The 15,264-nt window shown below is 43.6% G+C and overlaps 1 protein-coding gene across 1 annotated transcript in view; it reads right to left on the reverse strand.

Annotated features, from left to right (window-relative positions):
- Positions 1-15,264, reverse strand: part of ANKAR (ankyrin and armadillo repeat containing) — a 723,226-nt gene that overhangs the window by 333,457 nt on the left and 374,505 nt on the right. The window contains exon 13 of the mRNA XM_069225913.1: positions 10,441-10,545. Coding sequence (XP_069082014.1) covers positions 10,441-10,545 — 105 coding nt within the window. The remainder of the gene's footprint in view (positions 1-10,440; positions 10,546-15,264) is intronic.

A 15,264-nucleotide genomic window follows, 5' to 3' on the forward strand; every position in this document is an offset into this window, starting at 1 on the left:
CTCCAGGACGCCTGCAAAACCGGAACAAAGTAGCAAGAAGACTATCAGCAACATTGTAGCGCCTCATCCTGCTGGCTTTCTCGACTGTTTCCTGGTGGTGCATGCTCTGAGGGCTGTCTGCCTTCACCCTGCACTGGAAGCCAAGAAGAAATCTCCTGTGGGTCAACAGAATCTTTCCCCTGCTAACGCAGGCACCAAAACCTCTGCATCACCGGTCCTCTGGGTCCCCTCTCATCATTACGAGCGTGGTCCCTGGAACACAGGAGCTGGGTCCAAGTGTCTCCCACAGTCCAGTGGCCCTTCTGTCCAAATTTGGTGGAGGTAAGTCCTTGCCTCCCCATGCCAGTCAGTAATACTGTGTACTGCGTGATCTGCAGTTGCTCGGGCTTCTGTGCACTTTTCCAAGACTTCCTTTGTGCACAGCCTAGCCTGGGTCCCCAGCACTCCGTCCTGCATTACCCAACTCGCTGAGTTGGACTCTGACGTTGTGAGACCCTCCTTTGTGACTCTGAGTCGACCGCTGTCCTAAGATCTTCTAAGTGCCTGTTCTGGTACTTCTGCGGGTGCTGCCTGCTTCTGTGGGGGCTCTCAGAGTTGCCCCCTCTGTCTCCTCCTCCTCCAAGGGACGATCTCCTGGTCCTTCCTGGGCCCCAGCGGCACCCAAAATCCTTAACCGCGACTCTTGCAGCTAGCAAGGCTTGTTTGCGGTCTTTTCGCATGGAAACAACCCTGCATCATCCAGCACGCCGTGGGACATCTTCTGACCAAAGGAGAAGTTCCTGGCATCTTCAGTTGTTGCAGAATCTTCGGCTTCTTCCACCCGGTGGCAGCCCTTTTGCACCTTCATCTGGGGTTTAGTGGGCTCCTGCCCCCCCTGGACACTTGCGTGACTCTTGGACTTGATCCCCTTCCTTTACAGGTCCTCAGGTCCAGGAATCCATCTTCAGTGTTTTGGTGGCAGTTGTTCTTGCAGAATCCCATATCTCGACTATATTGTCTTTCTGGGATAGTAGGGAAACTTTACTCCTACTTTTCAGGGTCTTGGGGTGGGGTATCTTGGACACCCTTACTGTTTTCTCACAGTCCCAGCGACCCTCTACAACCTACCATAGGCCTGGGGTCCATTCGTGGTTCACATTCCACTTTTGGAGTATATGGTTTGTGTTGCCCCTAGGCCTATTTCTACCTATTGCATCCTATTGTGATTCTACATTGTTTGCACTACTTTTCTTACTGTTACTTACCTGATTTTGGTTTGTGTACATACAATTTGTGTATATTACTTACCTCCTAAGCGGGGGTATCCTCTGAGATACTTTTGGCATATTGTCACTGAAAGAAAGTACCTTTATTTTTAGTAACTCTGAGTATTATGTTTTCTTGTGATATAGTGCTACATGATATAAGTGGTATAGTTGGAGCTTTGCATGTCTCCTAGTTCAGCCTAAGGGATAACTGGACCTGGCACAAGGTGTAAGTACCACAAGGTACCCACTATAAGCCAGGCCAGCCTCCTACACCCCTCCCCATATTCCTCCCTCGGCAATAGCATAACAGTACACTTTTGAGATAAATGATGAACCCAGCCACATACTGCTCTCAAAGCTGCCCCTGGAGCCCTTCTGCATGCACAGAGGGATATCGATGCCATTATACCTCCTTGTACACATATGGGGAGCTGCATCAGAAGGGATTGACTCCTTCCTAGCTAACATGCTCCTTACTCGCGTGTCACCAGAGCAGAGAGTGGAACTATATACTCCCATCACATGCTTCGAAATTCAGGAGGCCATCTGAGTACTTATCACTGGTAAGAACCCACGACTGAATGGGCTTCTGACTGAATTTTACAAAGCATATGCTCCCCTCTTAGCACCTCACCTCAAGATACATGATGAAGCCTGATGGCTGCCTGCCTAACAGCCACGGTCCAGAAGGCATTGCTTATCTCCCTCCCAAAACCTGACAGGGACCCCACAGCAGTGGGGTCTAATGGGCTTCTCGCACTCCTTAACACGGAGTACAAAATCCTGGCTAAGATCCTAGCTGTTCATTTGAACCTTTTGGTCCCAATCTTGGTATATCCAAATCAGAATAGATTTGTCTCGGCCAGATTCTCTCAATTTGCGAAGATTCTTCCAGATCCTGGTATATGGCCCCATACCTGGTCCCGAGAACACTGCTAGTACTGGACCTGAAAAAAGCTTTTGATTCATTGGAATAGGCCGTTCTGTTTGGGGTGCTGATGCAATATGGTCTAGGGGCTAAATTCTTTAGGCTGGTCAACCTTCTTTATACAAGGTTGCTCGCTGTCCCTGCTTCTTTTTTCTCTAGTCAAAGAACCACTCGCACTTGTCCTTTGCATGCAAGGACAGAGTTTTGGAATTCCACTGGGCAATGAGCTGTATTCGTTCTGCCTCTACACAGATGGCCTGCTCCTTTATCTCAGAGATATCTACAATATACCAGCAGACATATCAGAGACACTCAACACATTTGCAGAACTTTCAGGGCTCAAGGTTAATTGGGCTAAATCCTGTTGTTTTCGACTTACTGACTTGACACCTGACCCTGCACTTTGCCTCAACGGTACTCAATTGACATTACAGCCCATCATGTTTCGCAACCTGGGTACTCACATCCATTGCAGACTTTCAGACCTCTTAGACAGCAACCTCAATCGGGCGGTGTCCTCGCTGTGGGAGCATATTGTGTACTGGAGGTTACTACAACTCTCAGTGGTGGTACGTATAGCTCTTACAAAAATGATAATGCTGCCTCGCTTATTATACTTCTTTGCCAACCTTCCCTTTGCATCACAAAGTCCCTTTTCTGGTCGCTTGAACATCTGCCAAGCAAATTCATCTGCCACTGCACACGCTGCAGGGTGGCTTAAATTAAATTTTATTTACCTATGGATCATGGTAGGCTTTCAGTGCTGAATTTTGAGCATTATTATCTGTCCTCCCAGCTGCAATTGGTGGCCCGATGGTTCTCAGGCCTCCAGCATGCTGAAACTGCTACAACCTCGCCAATGTGGGAGTTGCTTCATATACTGCACCTGTTTTACCCTTGCTCTAAGGTTGCGCTTGCCTGCTCCTCTCTTCTACAAGTAGCAAGCTGCTGTTACAGGCAAAGCCTCTTCTTCACAAGGGCAATGCAACCGTATGCCCCAATATTACCTCTCCTAGGCACACGAGGAGAAGACTGCTTACCTCCTTGACAAAGGTGGCCCCTTGGCACATGGTAGGTCTTCAAAGACTAGGAGATTTGCATCAAGATGGCAGTCTCATTCCCCTTGCTGCTCTGATTGAGGAAGAAGGGTTTCCTCCTGGTCACTTCCTGCTCTACATCTCCCTCATTAGGTGCTGGGAGTACACTGTGGGCATTTACAAAAGGAGCACCCAATGTACCTCACAATCCAATATCTCCAATTCATGGGAACAGACTGCCACTTGATAGGCTGGCTTGCTGAATCTATACGCAGACACACACAGCAACACCGCTTACCTCCTTGCGTCGCCACAGGGACAGGAGATGGGCCGTCCCTGTACAGATAATGAATGGCGCTATACTGGAGTATCCTGCCCTCAGCCCATGCAACGCCTACTTTTGACTCATCCAATACTATGGGCCTCATTATGACCCTGGTGGTAAGCTGGCGGTATACCAACATTCTGGCGGTGTTCCGCCAGCTATTATGACCGTGGCACTATAGCCACGCCCATACCGCCGGCCCCTCCACAATACCGCCAGGCTTTTGCCTGGCGGTCATAATCCCCAGGTCAGCGGTGCAAGCACCGCTGCCCTGGGGATTATGAGTCCCCGACCGCCAGCCTGGCCATGGCGGTAAACACCGCCATGGAAAGGCTGGCGGTAAGGGGGACTTGGGGTGCCCCTGGGGGCCCCTGAACTGCCCATGCACTTGGCATGGGCAGTACAGGGGTCCCCAGGCATAGCCCTGTCGTGCATTTCACTGCCCGAAAAAGGGGAAAAGTGGTAACAGGGAGCCAGAAATACCACCGGCCCTGGCGGTTTTTGGGCTCCCGCAGCCTCAGTGGTCTTTTGAAAAGACTGCCGAGGTTGCAATGAGGGCCTATATATTTCACAGGCCATGCCTCACCCCTAACAAGATCAACCGCTACTTCCACCGTACAGATGTGCCCACTGTTGCTTGCCTGGTGCAGATTTCCTGCACATGTTCTGGGCTGTCCATCTCTTCATCTGTACTGGCAGGGTGTCACTATGCATTTGATGAATTGCACAGAGTGTGCCCAGCTGCATTTGTGCGAGGTGTGCCTACTGGCATGCAAAGCCAGACCAGAAAGAACTGAGTCACCATTTGTTTCATCAACTTAGGTCTTCTGCTTGCCAAACGCCTAATCACTCATAAGTGGAAGTCGCCTGTTCTCCCTTTGATCACTGCCTGGAAGCAATCCATGAATATATGGGTTCAGGTTGAAAGCGTTGCCTTGCACAGAGAAGATGCAGAGGTTTTCTCAAATATCCTAGATTAATTAGCGGGACGCTCTTCTAGTTGAGTTCCAATCTGTCCTGTCAAACGCTGATGACCCCCGGAGGAGCACTGAACCCTGTCAGGGCTGAGACCTCCCTGGCTGCCCACCTAACACAGAACGTATTGTGTATACCACACTGTCCGCTTCCTCCCCCAACACGCTGGGAAAATGCAGGCTTGTTGAAACATTAAATCAGGCCTCGACAATTCTACTCCCCACTCTCTATGACAAGTTATATTTTATCAGCTCGAGCTAAAAGCGAGAAAGTGAAGAGGCCTTTACATCTTCTTCTTGTCACGTTTGCTATGTGTTCAGAGACAGAGGTTAAGTCAGTTTGTCTTACAATTAATTTTCCTTCTGACTGCAGAGTTCCAGGAATTTGACAGTTTTTTCCTAACAACATTTAAAAATCTAAGTCAACTATACAAACATTAAAAAATATATTTCAGTAGGTGTGAAAGCCCATTATTTGTACATCTGTGTGATGAAAAAAATATTTTAAGAGGATGAGAACAAATCAGAACACTTTACTTGGTGATGTGCAAAGAATAAATGTTTTCTGAAACCAGATTTTCACAGATTTGTTAATACATTGTACAGTTTTACCAGTAAAGCTGCAAGTTAGTGGGAAGGTTTTTGGACATTTCATGGACATTTTCTCTCTGTAAATGACAGTGTGGGGGCCACATCATGCTTTAGTAATACATTTATGAAAAATAGTGTTTAAACAAACCTAGAAGCACTCCTGCCCTGGTAGCAATGCTATTTGTAAACTAGTAAACTAAGAGGCAAGCAATTGATCATGTGTCCCCTATAAGCGGGTTAGATTATTTTTATACATGGAGCAAACGTTTAGTCCATTTAATAAAATAAGTTTTTTTGTAAGAAGAAATGATATTTGAAGGTAAACTCATATGTGAGAATGAAGAATTGGGGACTGTAAAGTAAAATATTTGTCTAGGATCACACAATTGAGACCCGTTTACGGGTCAAGTATATTACAGTTATGGTTGAGTAGATTATTCAAGTTACTCGACCTGCAGGTCTAGTAACATTTTTACGATTTTTCGAGACCTGTTAATGTTTGTTTGTTTGTTATAATTTTCCCTCCCTGACGGACTAAAATATATCTTTTAGTTGCCTATGTAAGGCCAGGATGGTATAAACTCTGTTGCAACTGTTCCCATACAGTCACTCTTGCAAATTGTGTGACACAATCCTTGTACTCACATCGACTGGAAATGCCCTACATACCACGCAGAAACCCTCGGCTTATTATTTTTCTGAATTGCATGTGATGATGCGTGTGGTCTGGCAATAATATGTAAGATTTAAAAATGAAAAATGTTCAATAAAAATATTTTTTAAATGCGAAGTAAATATAATATTTTTTATCCCATGCAATCACATTTTAGCAACCTACCAGTAATTGCAGCCTGTTCAGGTTTTTGCTCGTCCTGGGTTATTTAGGGAATGGATCATAACTGGGCTGCATTGTATCAGTTCCCTTTGGCAGGCAGAGCCTTGTTTATTTTGGTGTTCTTATCAAGAATGCCTTAAAAAGACAGTATTGGCCTTGGTAACTTCTGCACTCAATAAGGTCATGGAGATATTAACGACCACGCATTTCAGCCACGTCCCTGTCCAGTTTTCATATTTTTATTGTATTAATGCGTTGTTCATGTCATTGATAAGACTATATATAACCCCTACCGACGCATCTCATGCTGTAACCTTCTATTTGATAGTAAAACGGGTTCAGTGTTAAAGGTGTATGTTTTTCGTTGGATGCTGACTGTCCTATAGGGGCAGAAACTAAAACGTTTCACCGCACAATTGCTGTGGTTAGCACTGCACAAACTGCAGCAGTCACCCATTCTTGCCCCTACAGGCTTTATGCTGAAAACAAGTTTGGAGGGGTCTTAAGTGGAAACATCTTTGTCTCTGGTCAAGCTCAATGATATAAGGAACAAACAACAAAGTGACATAAGTAATGTTTGAATTAATCTCAGCCTGGATAGGGGTCGCCTTCCAGTCCACTGTTTTTGGCCCACTTTGAAATTATGGAACAATCATATGCAAACCGGTTTCGGTGGCTTCTAAGGTTTTTGGAATTGAGGTTGATAGGATTGTTGCATCCTTGTGGAAAGTTTTTGTAGAATTAAAAGAAGTGTGTCAGAACCTGACAGCTTTTCTCTGATCTCTGACAGAGAGCGGGACAACCAGATGCTATCAAAGGGGAGAGAGAATGCTGGTATTCCTCACTAACCGTTTCACTGAATGTTTAGTTTGTAAAAGAAAGTTGGCCTTGCAAATGCCATTTTCACAAGAATAAACATGGTTTTAACAACCAAGAGTAACCCATACGACAGCTATACCTTTTGTCCATGCATGTTATAATGTCTGTAAAAGCAAAGCAAACAGTGTTTGCAAACATTTACAGTAATGCAAAAAACATCCATGTGACGTGTTCCTCATCCAAAAAGAGCCACTGGACTTAATATTTAAGAAGAGACTGGTAGGCATCACCTTGTATGCAGCTGCTGCACCCACCCAAACTATATAAACTGCTGCAAGGAGCTAGCACACGTGCCAAAGCAATTGAGGAGGGTACTCCTTCAACATACCCCCTTAACACTACAGGGTAAGGATAGCCATTGAGGGTCTCCCCATCTCGGGGTACCAGATTTGCAATTTGAGTTGTACCTCAGAATCTGAGACCCTCAAACTGTTGCCAACAGGAAAAATACTGGGGAAATCTAAGTGACAAAGGAAAAGACAATGGGGATGTTAAAGCTGCACAGATCCTCAGGGATTTACATCCTTGCAGGAGTTAAGTGCAATTTTCAAAACCAAAATGTAAGGCGAGAGTATTGACAGTAGCAAAGGATAAGAGCTACTTAGATCACGAGGCCAGCAGACTAGCCCTTTTAGTCACTCTGGGGTCCTGGGTTCAAGATGAAGTTGCAGGTCCAGTTAGTAGACCTTTCCCTTTCCCTCCCATGACAGTGTTCATCAAGCATTTAACTAGTCGTTTAGTCTAATCAGTGTTCAGATGATGAAGTGATCTGGTATGAGAGCCCCATGCGTCTTCCATCTTTTGGCACCTATCGGACCCACACTCGGATATATAGGCCTTAAATGCTTCATCTGGCATCTTTCTATATCGACTGCCACTTTGAGTTTTTTTTTAAGCAAATGCCATTTATAGGTCAAGCGCTCAAGCGCTGTAACCTGATATAAGTATTGTGGGCTTTTAGCCACGCCCACCTAATGCCCTTCATTTTAACTCGTTCATGGGCTTGCCTTTCAAAAATTACTTGATATCATTGGTAATTGTTTTAGGTTTATCCCACCTTGAGGCTGTTTTTGTCACTCCTTGCAGACTGCCCCTGTTACATGGATTATGGCACGATTGCCGATATACTTCAGCATGGGAGAATTATTTCTTTTGTCTCTCCCCTTTGTGCTGCATGACAGCCATGGTGCTCACAGCACAAACAGCCACAGCAGTGTGAACTCGATCGGCGGTATTAGAGTGCTGGGCATATTGTTTACAGTTACCTAATCAGAGTAATTTCTTGTGGCTCTCTCCTTAAAACACTTGAAACTGGTGAATGCTTTACTAAAACAGAAATCCTCAAAGCGAAAGCGGCTGTCCCAGCATAGGAGGAGAGCCGATACTACAATATTCACTGCAGTCGGGAAACTCGCCCCATAATGCTTTGCAAGCATTCTTTTTCAAAAACGTTTTGCTCATAACTCAGCTTGTGGTGGCCCTAGGACAATGGGATCACCATCAAAACGTTCACAACAGTGTGCTCTTTCTGTCTACATCATCTTTGGGTCCCCACACTAGGTTACTGGGGACCTCAAAATAATACCCCTCCCACCATTCAGTATCTGTTTAACCTTCTCATGGTTGGACTGTTTGTTTTACAGGTGAGAGTAGGTTGTGTTTTAAGGGCCTTCTTTGTAATATCATTGCTAGACGTCTGTTAACCCTGAATATGTGTACTATACTATGCCCTTTAGGGGCTAAATATATGGGTGCACTGCATTACTTTTTGTCATTTATGTGTGGTTATTCCCTCTAGGGGCTAGCTATACAGTTACATTACCATGTTTGTTACAAATGCTATTTTCATTGTGGGGTCCTCTAGGGGCTATTCTAAGCATTACAGTCATATCAACATATTAAAATATTTTTGGCATGGAAACTTGTCCCATAATGCTTTGCAGGGCATTACTGTTAAAAAAAAAACATTTTTGCTCATAACTCAGCCTGAGGTGATCCTAGGACAATGGGGCCCTCTTCAAAACATTGACCACAATGTGCTCTTTCTGTCTACATCATCTCTGGGTACCCACACTATGTTAGTGGGACTACAAAATAATAACCCCTACCACCACTCATTATCTTTTTAAGCTCTTTCATGGCTGGAACTTTTGTTTTACAGGTGAGAGAAGTTATGTTATATGGGCTTTGTTTGTCATATCATTGTAATAGTTTTACTAGTCTTGAAAACGTGCAATGCACTATGTTTTGTAAGGGCTAAATATATAGTTATATTGCATAACTTTCTCCCACTCTGTTTTCATGGAATTATGCTCTCAAAGGGCTAACTGCATGGGTACATGACCATGTTTCTTCCAAATGTAAATTTTATTGTGGTGTTCTATTGGGGCTGTTCTGAGCATTGTAGTCAACATAATATTCTATTTGTGGCACGAAAACTTGCCCCATAATGCTTTGCAGGGTATTACTTTTACAAAACATTTTGCTCATAACTCAGCCTGTGGTAGTTCTAGGACAATGGGACTACCTTCAAGGAGAACTTTAGTTTTAAAGGCCTTGTTTGTTATATCATCGCAGTATGCCTGTTAGCCCTAAAATGCCCTCTAGGGGCTAAGTATATGGTTACACTGCATTACTTTCTCCTGTATTCTTTTCATGGGGTATCTCCTATTGGGGCTAACAATATGGTTACATGACCATGTTTCCTATAAATGATATTTTTGTTATTGTACCTTCTAGGGGCTGTTTTGAGCATTACAGTCTAATGCTAAAAGTTTATTTCTTATAAAGGTTTATATGATAATTGTACATGTTTTAATAATCTCTCTTTATTACAATTATGACCATAATTCAGGTCAACTTAACATCCTTATTATACTATGACTGAACACTCTTGATATGTTTGGGTGCCCCTTCTAGTTTATTTCTCTCATTACTCCTCCGTTGTGTCTTTTTTGGGGGAATTGTGTTAGCCAGCCAGCAACTCTGATGATGGGGTGGTGAAAGTGGTATTCTACTGGAATTAGGATGGCAGATTTAAATTTGGATGCTAAATAGCAACATTTTCATGTTTTGCTGCAGATAGAGGAAGAAGGCGAATGGAAGTGCTTTAGTTGTATGCAGGCCACTGGAATTATATGGCAGGAAAGATGGCCTGGTTGACCAATTTATTTGGCAAGAACAGTCCAGTTATGAATTCACAATGCCAATAGCTCTAACTCAAGCAAATGCGAGACCTATTGCATTGCAAATGCTTGTTTTAATATATTGTAGTGTAATCTACTGACACCATTATGCAGTGGTAACTAAAATTAATATTCCAATTGAAAAAGTTCAATACAGCAAAACAATGGAGTTGAGTTTCTATTTTTCTGTGATGCTTCCCTATCTGTGGGCGTTCTATACACAACAAAACCTTCAGTATAGTGGAAAAAGGGGTTTGGGATTACTTATTTAAACCTCGGACGTCACTATCTTACCAAATCTTATGAAATGCTGTAATGCCAATTATGAGACAAATCTTAGCATTTATGAATATGATAAAGAGAACTTTCAAGTTACTCAACCACATTAAAACATCAGAAGAAAGTTATAAATGACACCATGCTGCAAACATAGCATTACCTGCTTGAAATACATTATTCCAATAGGCCTCTTTAGACACACAGAACACCTCCAAGCATCTCGCTGCCATTTCCCTTCTTGTGGATTCTCTAGAATTCAGCATTTCTGTTCGGGGGGAGAAAGAAAGCTGTCAGCCATGTGAATTCTGAAAAATACCACCTGGAATAGCTAATACCAAACTGGAGGTAGCTGGCGAAGACAACAATAACAGTTTGTTGACAGAATATTTTCTAATACCCTGTTTATTTACAAGAATCAACAGGTCACTGCAGTCAGTACAGACAAAAAACATGGCCAAAAAGGATGTGCAATCTGGGTATCAAAACCACAATATCAATGGAACATAATATTGAGGGCAGAATATCAATAGGAAGGTAAGCTTAGATTCTTTATACCTAACTCCACAGATTTGTGCCTACACAGCACATATATCTTCAATGTACGTACATGTGGGATAAGGGATAGTAAATTTATACTTCCGTATATGAGCTTACTTTCTATGATTGTTCCCTTGATATTGTGTCCTCAATATTCTTCTATCTCGATATTGTTGGTGTACATATTCAATAGGACAATTGCCAAAAATTGTGCTATTTTCAAATATGCCAATATTGAAACATTATAGTAATACTTAAGGCATTTTTTTAAACAGCAAATTCATAGCGCAGAAAAGCAATAAAGATGTGCATTTCTATCAACAACAAAAAACTGCAAGCAACTTACTTGTTAAATAAAGAACAGGCAGTGAAAATCGCTCCAAAATGTCTCTATTGCCACATACTACAAACCATACAAAAGACAATGTCACACAAGACAAACCTGAAAATCATTACCGCAGCTAGAACAGTGCCATTCAAGGGCAGACACTGTTGTGATCTCAAGGCCATTTTAAACAAATAATTGAAGCAAGAACAACTATGGTGGAAAACCAAAACAAATGTTTTATTGGAACACGCAATAGCATCAAAACAGGTTCACAGCTGTGCCCCGCTTGAGCGCACATGTTCATGATAAGACCACAGATTTTCTTGGTGATTCTGGTGATAAGAATTAATACATCTTTGTTGGATTCAATTTGAGGTAAAAGTTTAACATTAAGCCTTGAATGAGGTAATTGAGTCAATGATTCTCCCTTCATTCTCAACTGTGGATCAAAGTGATTGTGATGGTTTACTGGTGAATGTAAAATTTCCTACCTATTGTGAAGGAAAGTTTCAAATCCATTAAGGACACGGAGGTGAGGATTATGCTTAACGTTTCCTTTATTTTCTACTTAGCAGCCTTAACAAAATAGATAACATAACCTTCAAAGACTACAAATCCCAGAAGTCTTTGCAACAACTAGAAAAAAATAAACACAGAGATACAGTCCCATACATATGGCAGGTGGGAGTAGCACTTCCTATTTCTTAGGGCATGTAGACTGATCCAAGTGACATTTAGAAGTCTTGTATTTGATCCAATCCTGTGAAGGAAGACCATAAAACGTAACGATAAGTGTATAGATTTCTATACCAATCCATAAAAATCAATCAAATGGACCATTAACAACAGTGTGAATAGCAAAGGTGTAACACCACCCATCCCAAGTCAAAACACATAATGACATAGTTAGTTACAGATCAAACATAAATATATTGTTATCCCAACGGTGAGGATTGTATGAAGTAATGGGAGGGTCAACAGCATGAAGAAATGAAAAAGGGAGGAATAATCCTTGCCTCTGTGCCCTTATAAGAATTGAAACTTTCCTTTACGATAGCTAGGACATTTTACATTCTGTGTCAGGGCCAGAGGCTCAGATTATACTGGTTTAAAGCTGATTGACCACAAGAGCAGCCATGCTGGAAATTGGTTTAAAGTAAAAGGTCTTGAACGTAGATTCTGAATACCGCCTGCTGCTCTGAGGATATCCTCGAGTCTGCCTTCCAAAGAAAAAGCCTTTGATGCCACAGCTCCTCTTATAGAATGAGTGCCAAAAGAGGGTGTATCAACTGCTGCTTCTTGAAAAACTCAGCTGACCCAACGACCAAGGGTAGCGGGTAAAACTGGTTTAATACTGAGCTGCTCCCGCCGACCGATATTCCTCTGTCATATTCTCATAAGCACTCAAACTACGGACCACACATAATTTGGGATGATCAGGAAAAAAAGGATAGGGAACCAGCCGAGTATTAGGTTTGGTGCGCTTAAAAACCGTAAAAGAAACCGCATCTGGAGCAAACATACGCACCATAATATCTAAGGCACGAACGTCTGACACTTCTTTGCAAGAGACTAGGCATAATAACATAGCCAACTTACTGGAAAGTTCTTTACGAGATAGAAACTGATTGTCCTGCCACGACTGGAACATACTCAATACAATATTAACATCCAGAGAGGAATCCAGCGGTTCCGGTGGAACCCACAACCTGATGCCCGTCAAAGGGCAACAAATAAGGGGATGTTTGCCAATTGGAATGTCATTAAGGGGCATATGCGATATGCCAACCCCCTGTCCGCTAACTTGGAAAGAAAACTAACAACATGCACTTCACCTACCCTGACGGGATCCAAATCCAGTTGAAAACACCACTGTATCCACCTACGCCTGTCCTATCCATAATATTTGACTGTAGAATCAGCCCATCCTCGCTTGATGAGGGATGTAGCCTGTGCTGGAAGGCCTGGGACTTCCCAGCAGCCACAATAATCCTCCAAACCATCAGTATTAGAGAGCTGTCCTGAACCAGAGGATGTGAGCTGCTGTGAGGATCTCTAAGTAGATGAAGAGTATGAGGAAGAAGGATTGGAGAATCCACAGGAAGTTCCAGAAGGACTGGAAAGCAGGCTTGCGACCTCCAAAGCGGTGTCACCAGGATCACCTCTGCTTTCTGATGCCTGACCAATGCAGTGAGTCCGGCAAACATCGAAAAAGGGAGGAAACGCATACCCCCGAAATTGAGACCAGTCCTGAAGAAAAGCATCTGTTGCTTCTGTTAGAGGATCCTGATGCCAACTGAGAAATCATGGAAGTTAGTAATTGAGTCGGGATGCAAACAGTCTACCTGACATGGACTCCACCGAATCATGATCTGGCGGAAGAGAGACGGATCCAACTGCTAATTGCTGTAAACCTTCAAGTGACGAGACTGCCAATCGGCAGTCTGGGTAAATCTCACTGGGAGGTACTCCGCCGTCACTGAAGGATTGTGTTGTAGACAAAAGGTCCAAAATTATTTAGCCAACACCGCTAGGACCTTGGACTGAGCCCCCCTCAAACAGTTGATATAACGCCCTGGGGAGACATTATCCATCTTCAGGAGGATAGAGAAAGACACCTTGTTGGCTGCTATGTTCCGAATCGCAAAGGAGCCTGCCAGGCGCTCTAAACATTTGATGTGAATGTTCTCTTCTTGCTTGGACCATTGCCCTCCTGTGGTAATATCCCCTCAAAAAGCGCCCCAACCCAAACAACTTGTGTCAGATTCAATCACCAAATCTGGGGATGAGCCGAAAATGGCTCTGCCATTTCAGGCATGCATGTGATCGAGCCACCAGTGAAGTTCTGTACGAGCTTCTGGATAAAGTAATATCGCTTGGGTATAGGTCCGACCCTTTCTGAAGTGTTGGGCTTTCAGGCGTTGGCGCATGCGATAATGTAAGGGACCAGGAAAGATCATCTGGATGGACAAGGATAACAGACCCGCTATTCTGGCCAGATTACAAATAGAGATCTTCTCTCTCTCCAGCGTTTTCCACAGCTCCCTGCAAATTAACCCCATTGTCTTCTGAGGTGGGCGAAGAGACTGTTGTATGGTGTTGATCTCGAACCCCAAGAAAGGCATTTGTTGGACTGGAATGAAGTCCAATTTCTGACAATTTATGATGAACCCCAGATCCTCTAAAAGGTACCTGGTTGCCTTCAGTTGAGAAATAAGAATGTCTCTGTCCTGATGGATCAGGAGGCTGTCATTCAGGTATATTATGAGCCTGACCCACAGGCTCATAACCATTCCACTACAGGCCTCATCACCGTGGTGAAACACCAAGGCGCTGAAGAGAGTCCAAATGGAAGACAAATGAATTTGTAAACCCGGCCGCCCAATTTGAATTGTAGAAACCATCTGTGCGGTGGGAATATGGGTTTGGTGAGAGAAGCGTCCTTTAGGTCGAGTCTCACCAAAGAATTGTTTGGTAAAAGAATGTCCCTGAGGACATGAATTTCCTCCATCTTGAAATGGTGGTATACGATCCACCTGTTGAAGCTTTTGAGGTTGATGAAGAGACGGAACCCCTTGTCTTTCTTTTTGACAAGGGAAATATTGCTTAGAAATCCTTGGAGGTGGAGAACTGACTAGGTTATAGCTCCTTTCCACAGAAGTTCTGTAACCTCATGGTCCTCCACTTGTGTGCCTTCCTGGGAGAAAACCAAGGTTCGGGGATGAGTATGTTGATGCGGGGTGTCCCATAAAATTTTAATTGAAAACCCTGAATGGTTTGAAGAACCCATGCATTTCCTGTAATGGATGCCCACTTCTGGCTGAACCAATTTAACCTGCCCCCCCATCTCCCCACCACCACCAGGTGAGGGAAGGAAGGGGTATTGCTTACCAGAGACACCTCCTGGTGCGTTATTGGCTTCTTTGTTGACACAGCCTCTACCATGTTCTCTGGAGTGGCAGAAACCCCCAAATAATTTCTGATCCTTCCACTAGATAGATCTCTTTGTTTGTAGTGTGTGGGGACTGAAAGAGAACGAACGGCCGGAGGAGTGCTCCCTACCTCTTCTGGCCCCTGCATTTGCTGGTTGAAAACCTTTTTAATAGACTGCTGCGCCTT

The sequence above is a fragment of the Pleurodeles waltl genome, chromosome 3_1, assembly GCF_031143425.1.
Source record: "Pleurodeles waltl isolate 20211129_DDA chromosome 3_1, aPleWal1.hap1.20221129, whole genome shotgun sequence".
In the NCBI taxonomy this organism is placed as follows: domain Eukaryota; kingdom Metazoa; phylum Chordata; class Amphibia; order Caudata; family Salamandridae; genus Pleurodeles; species Pleurodeles waltl.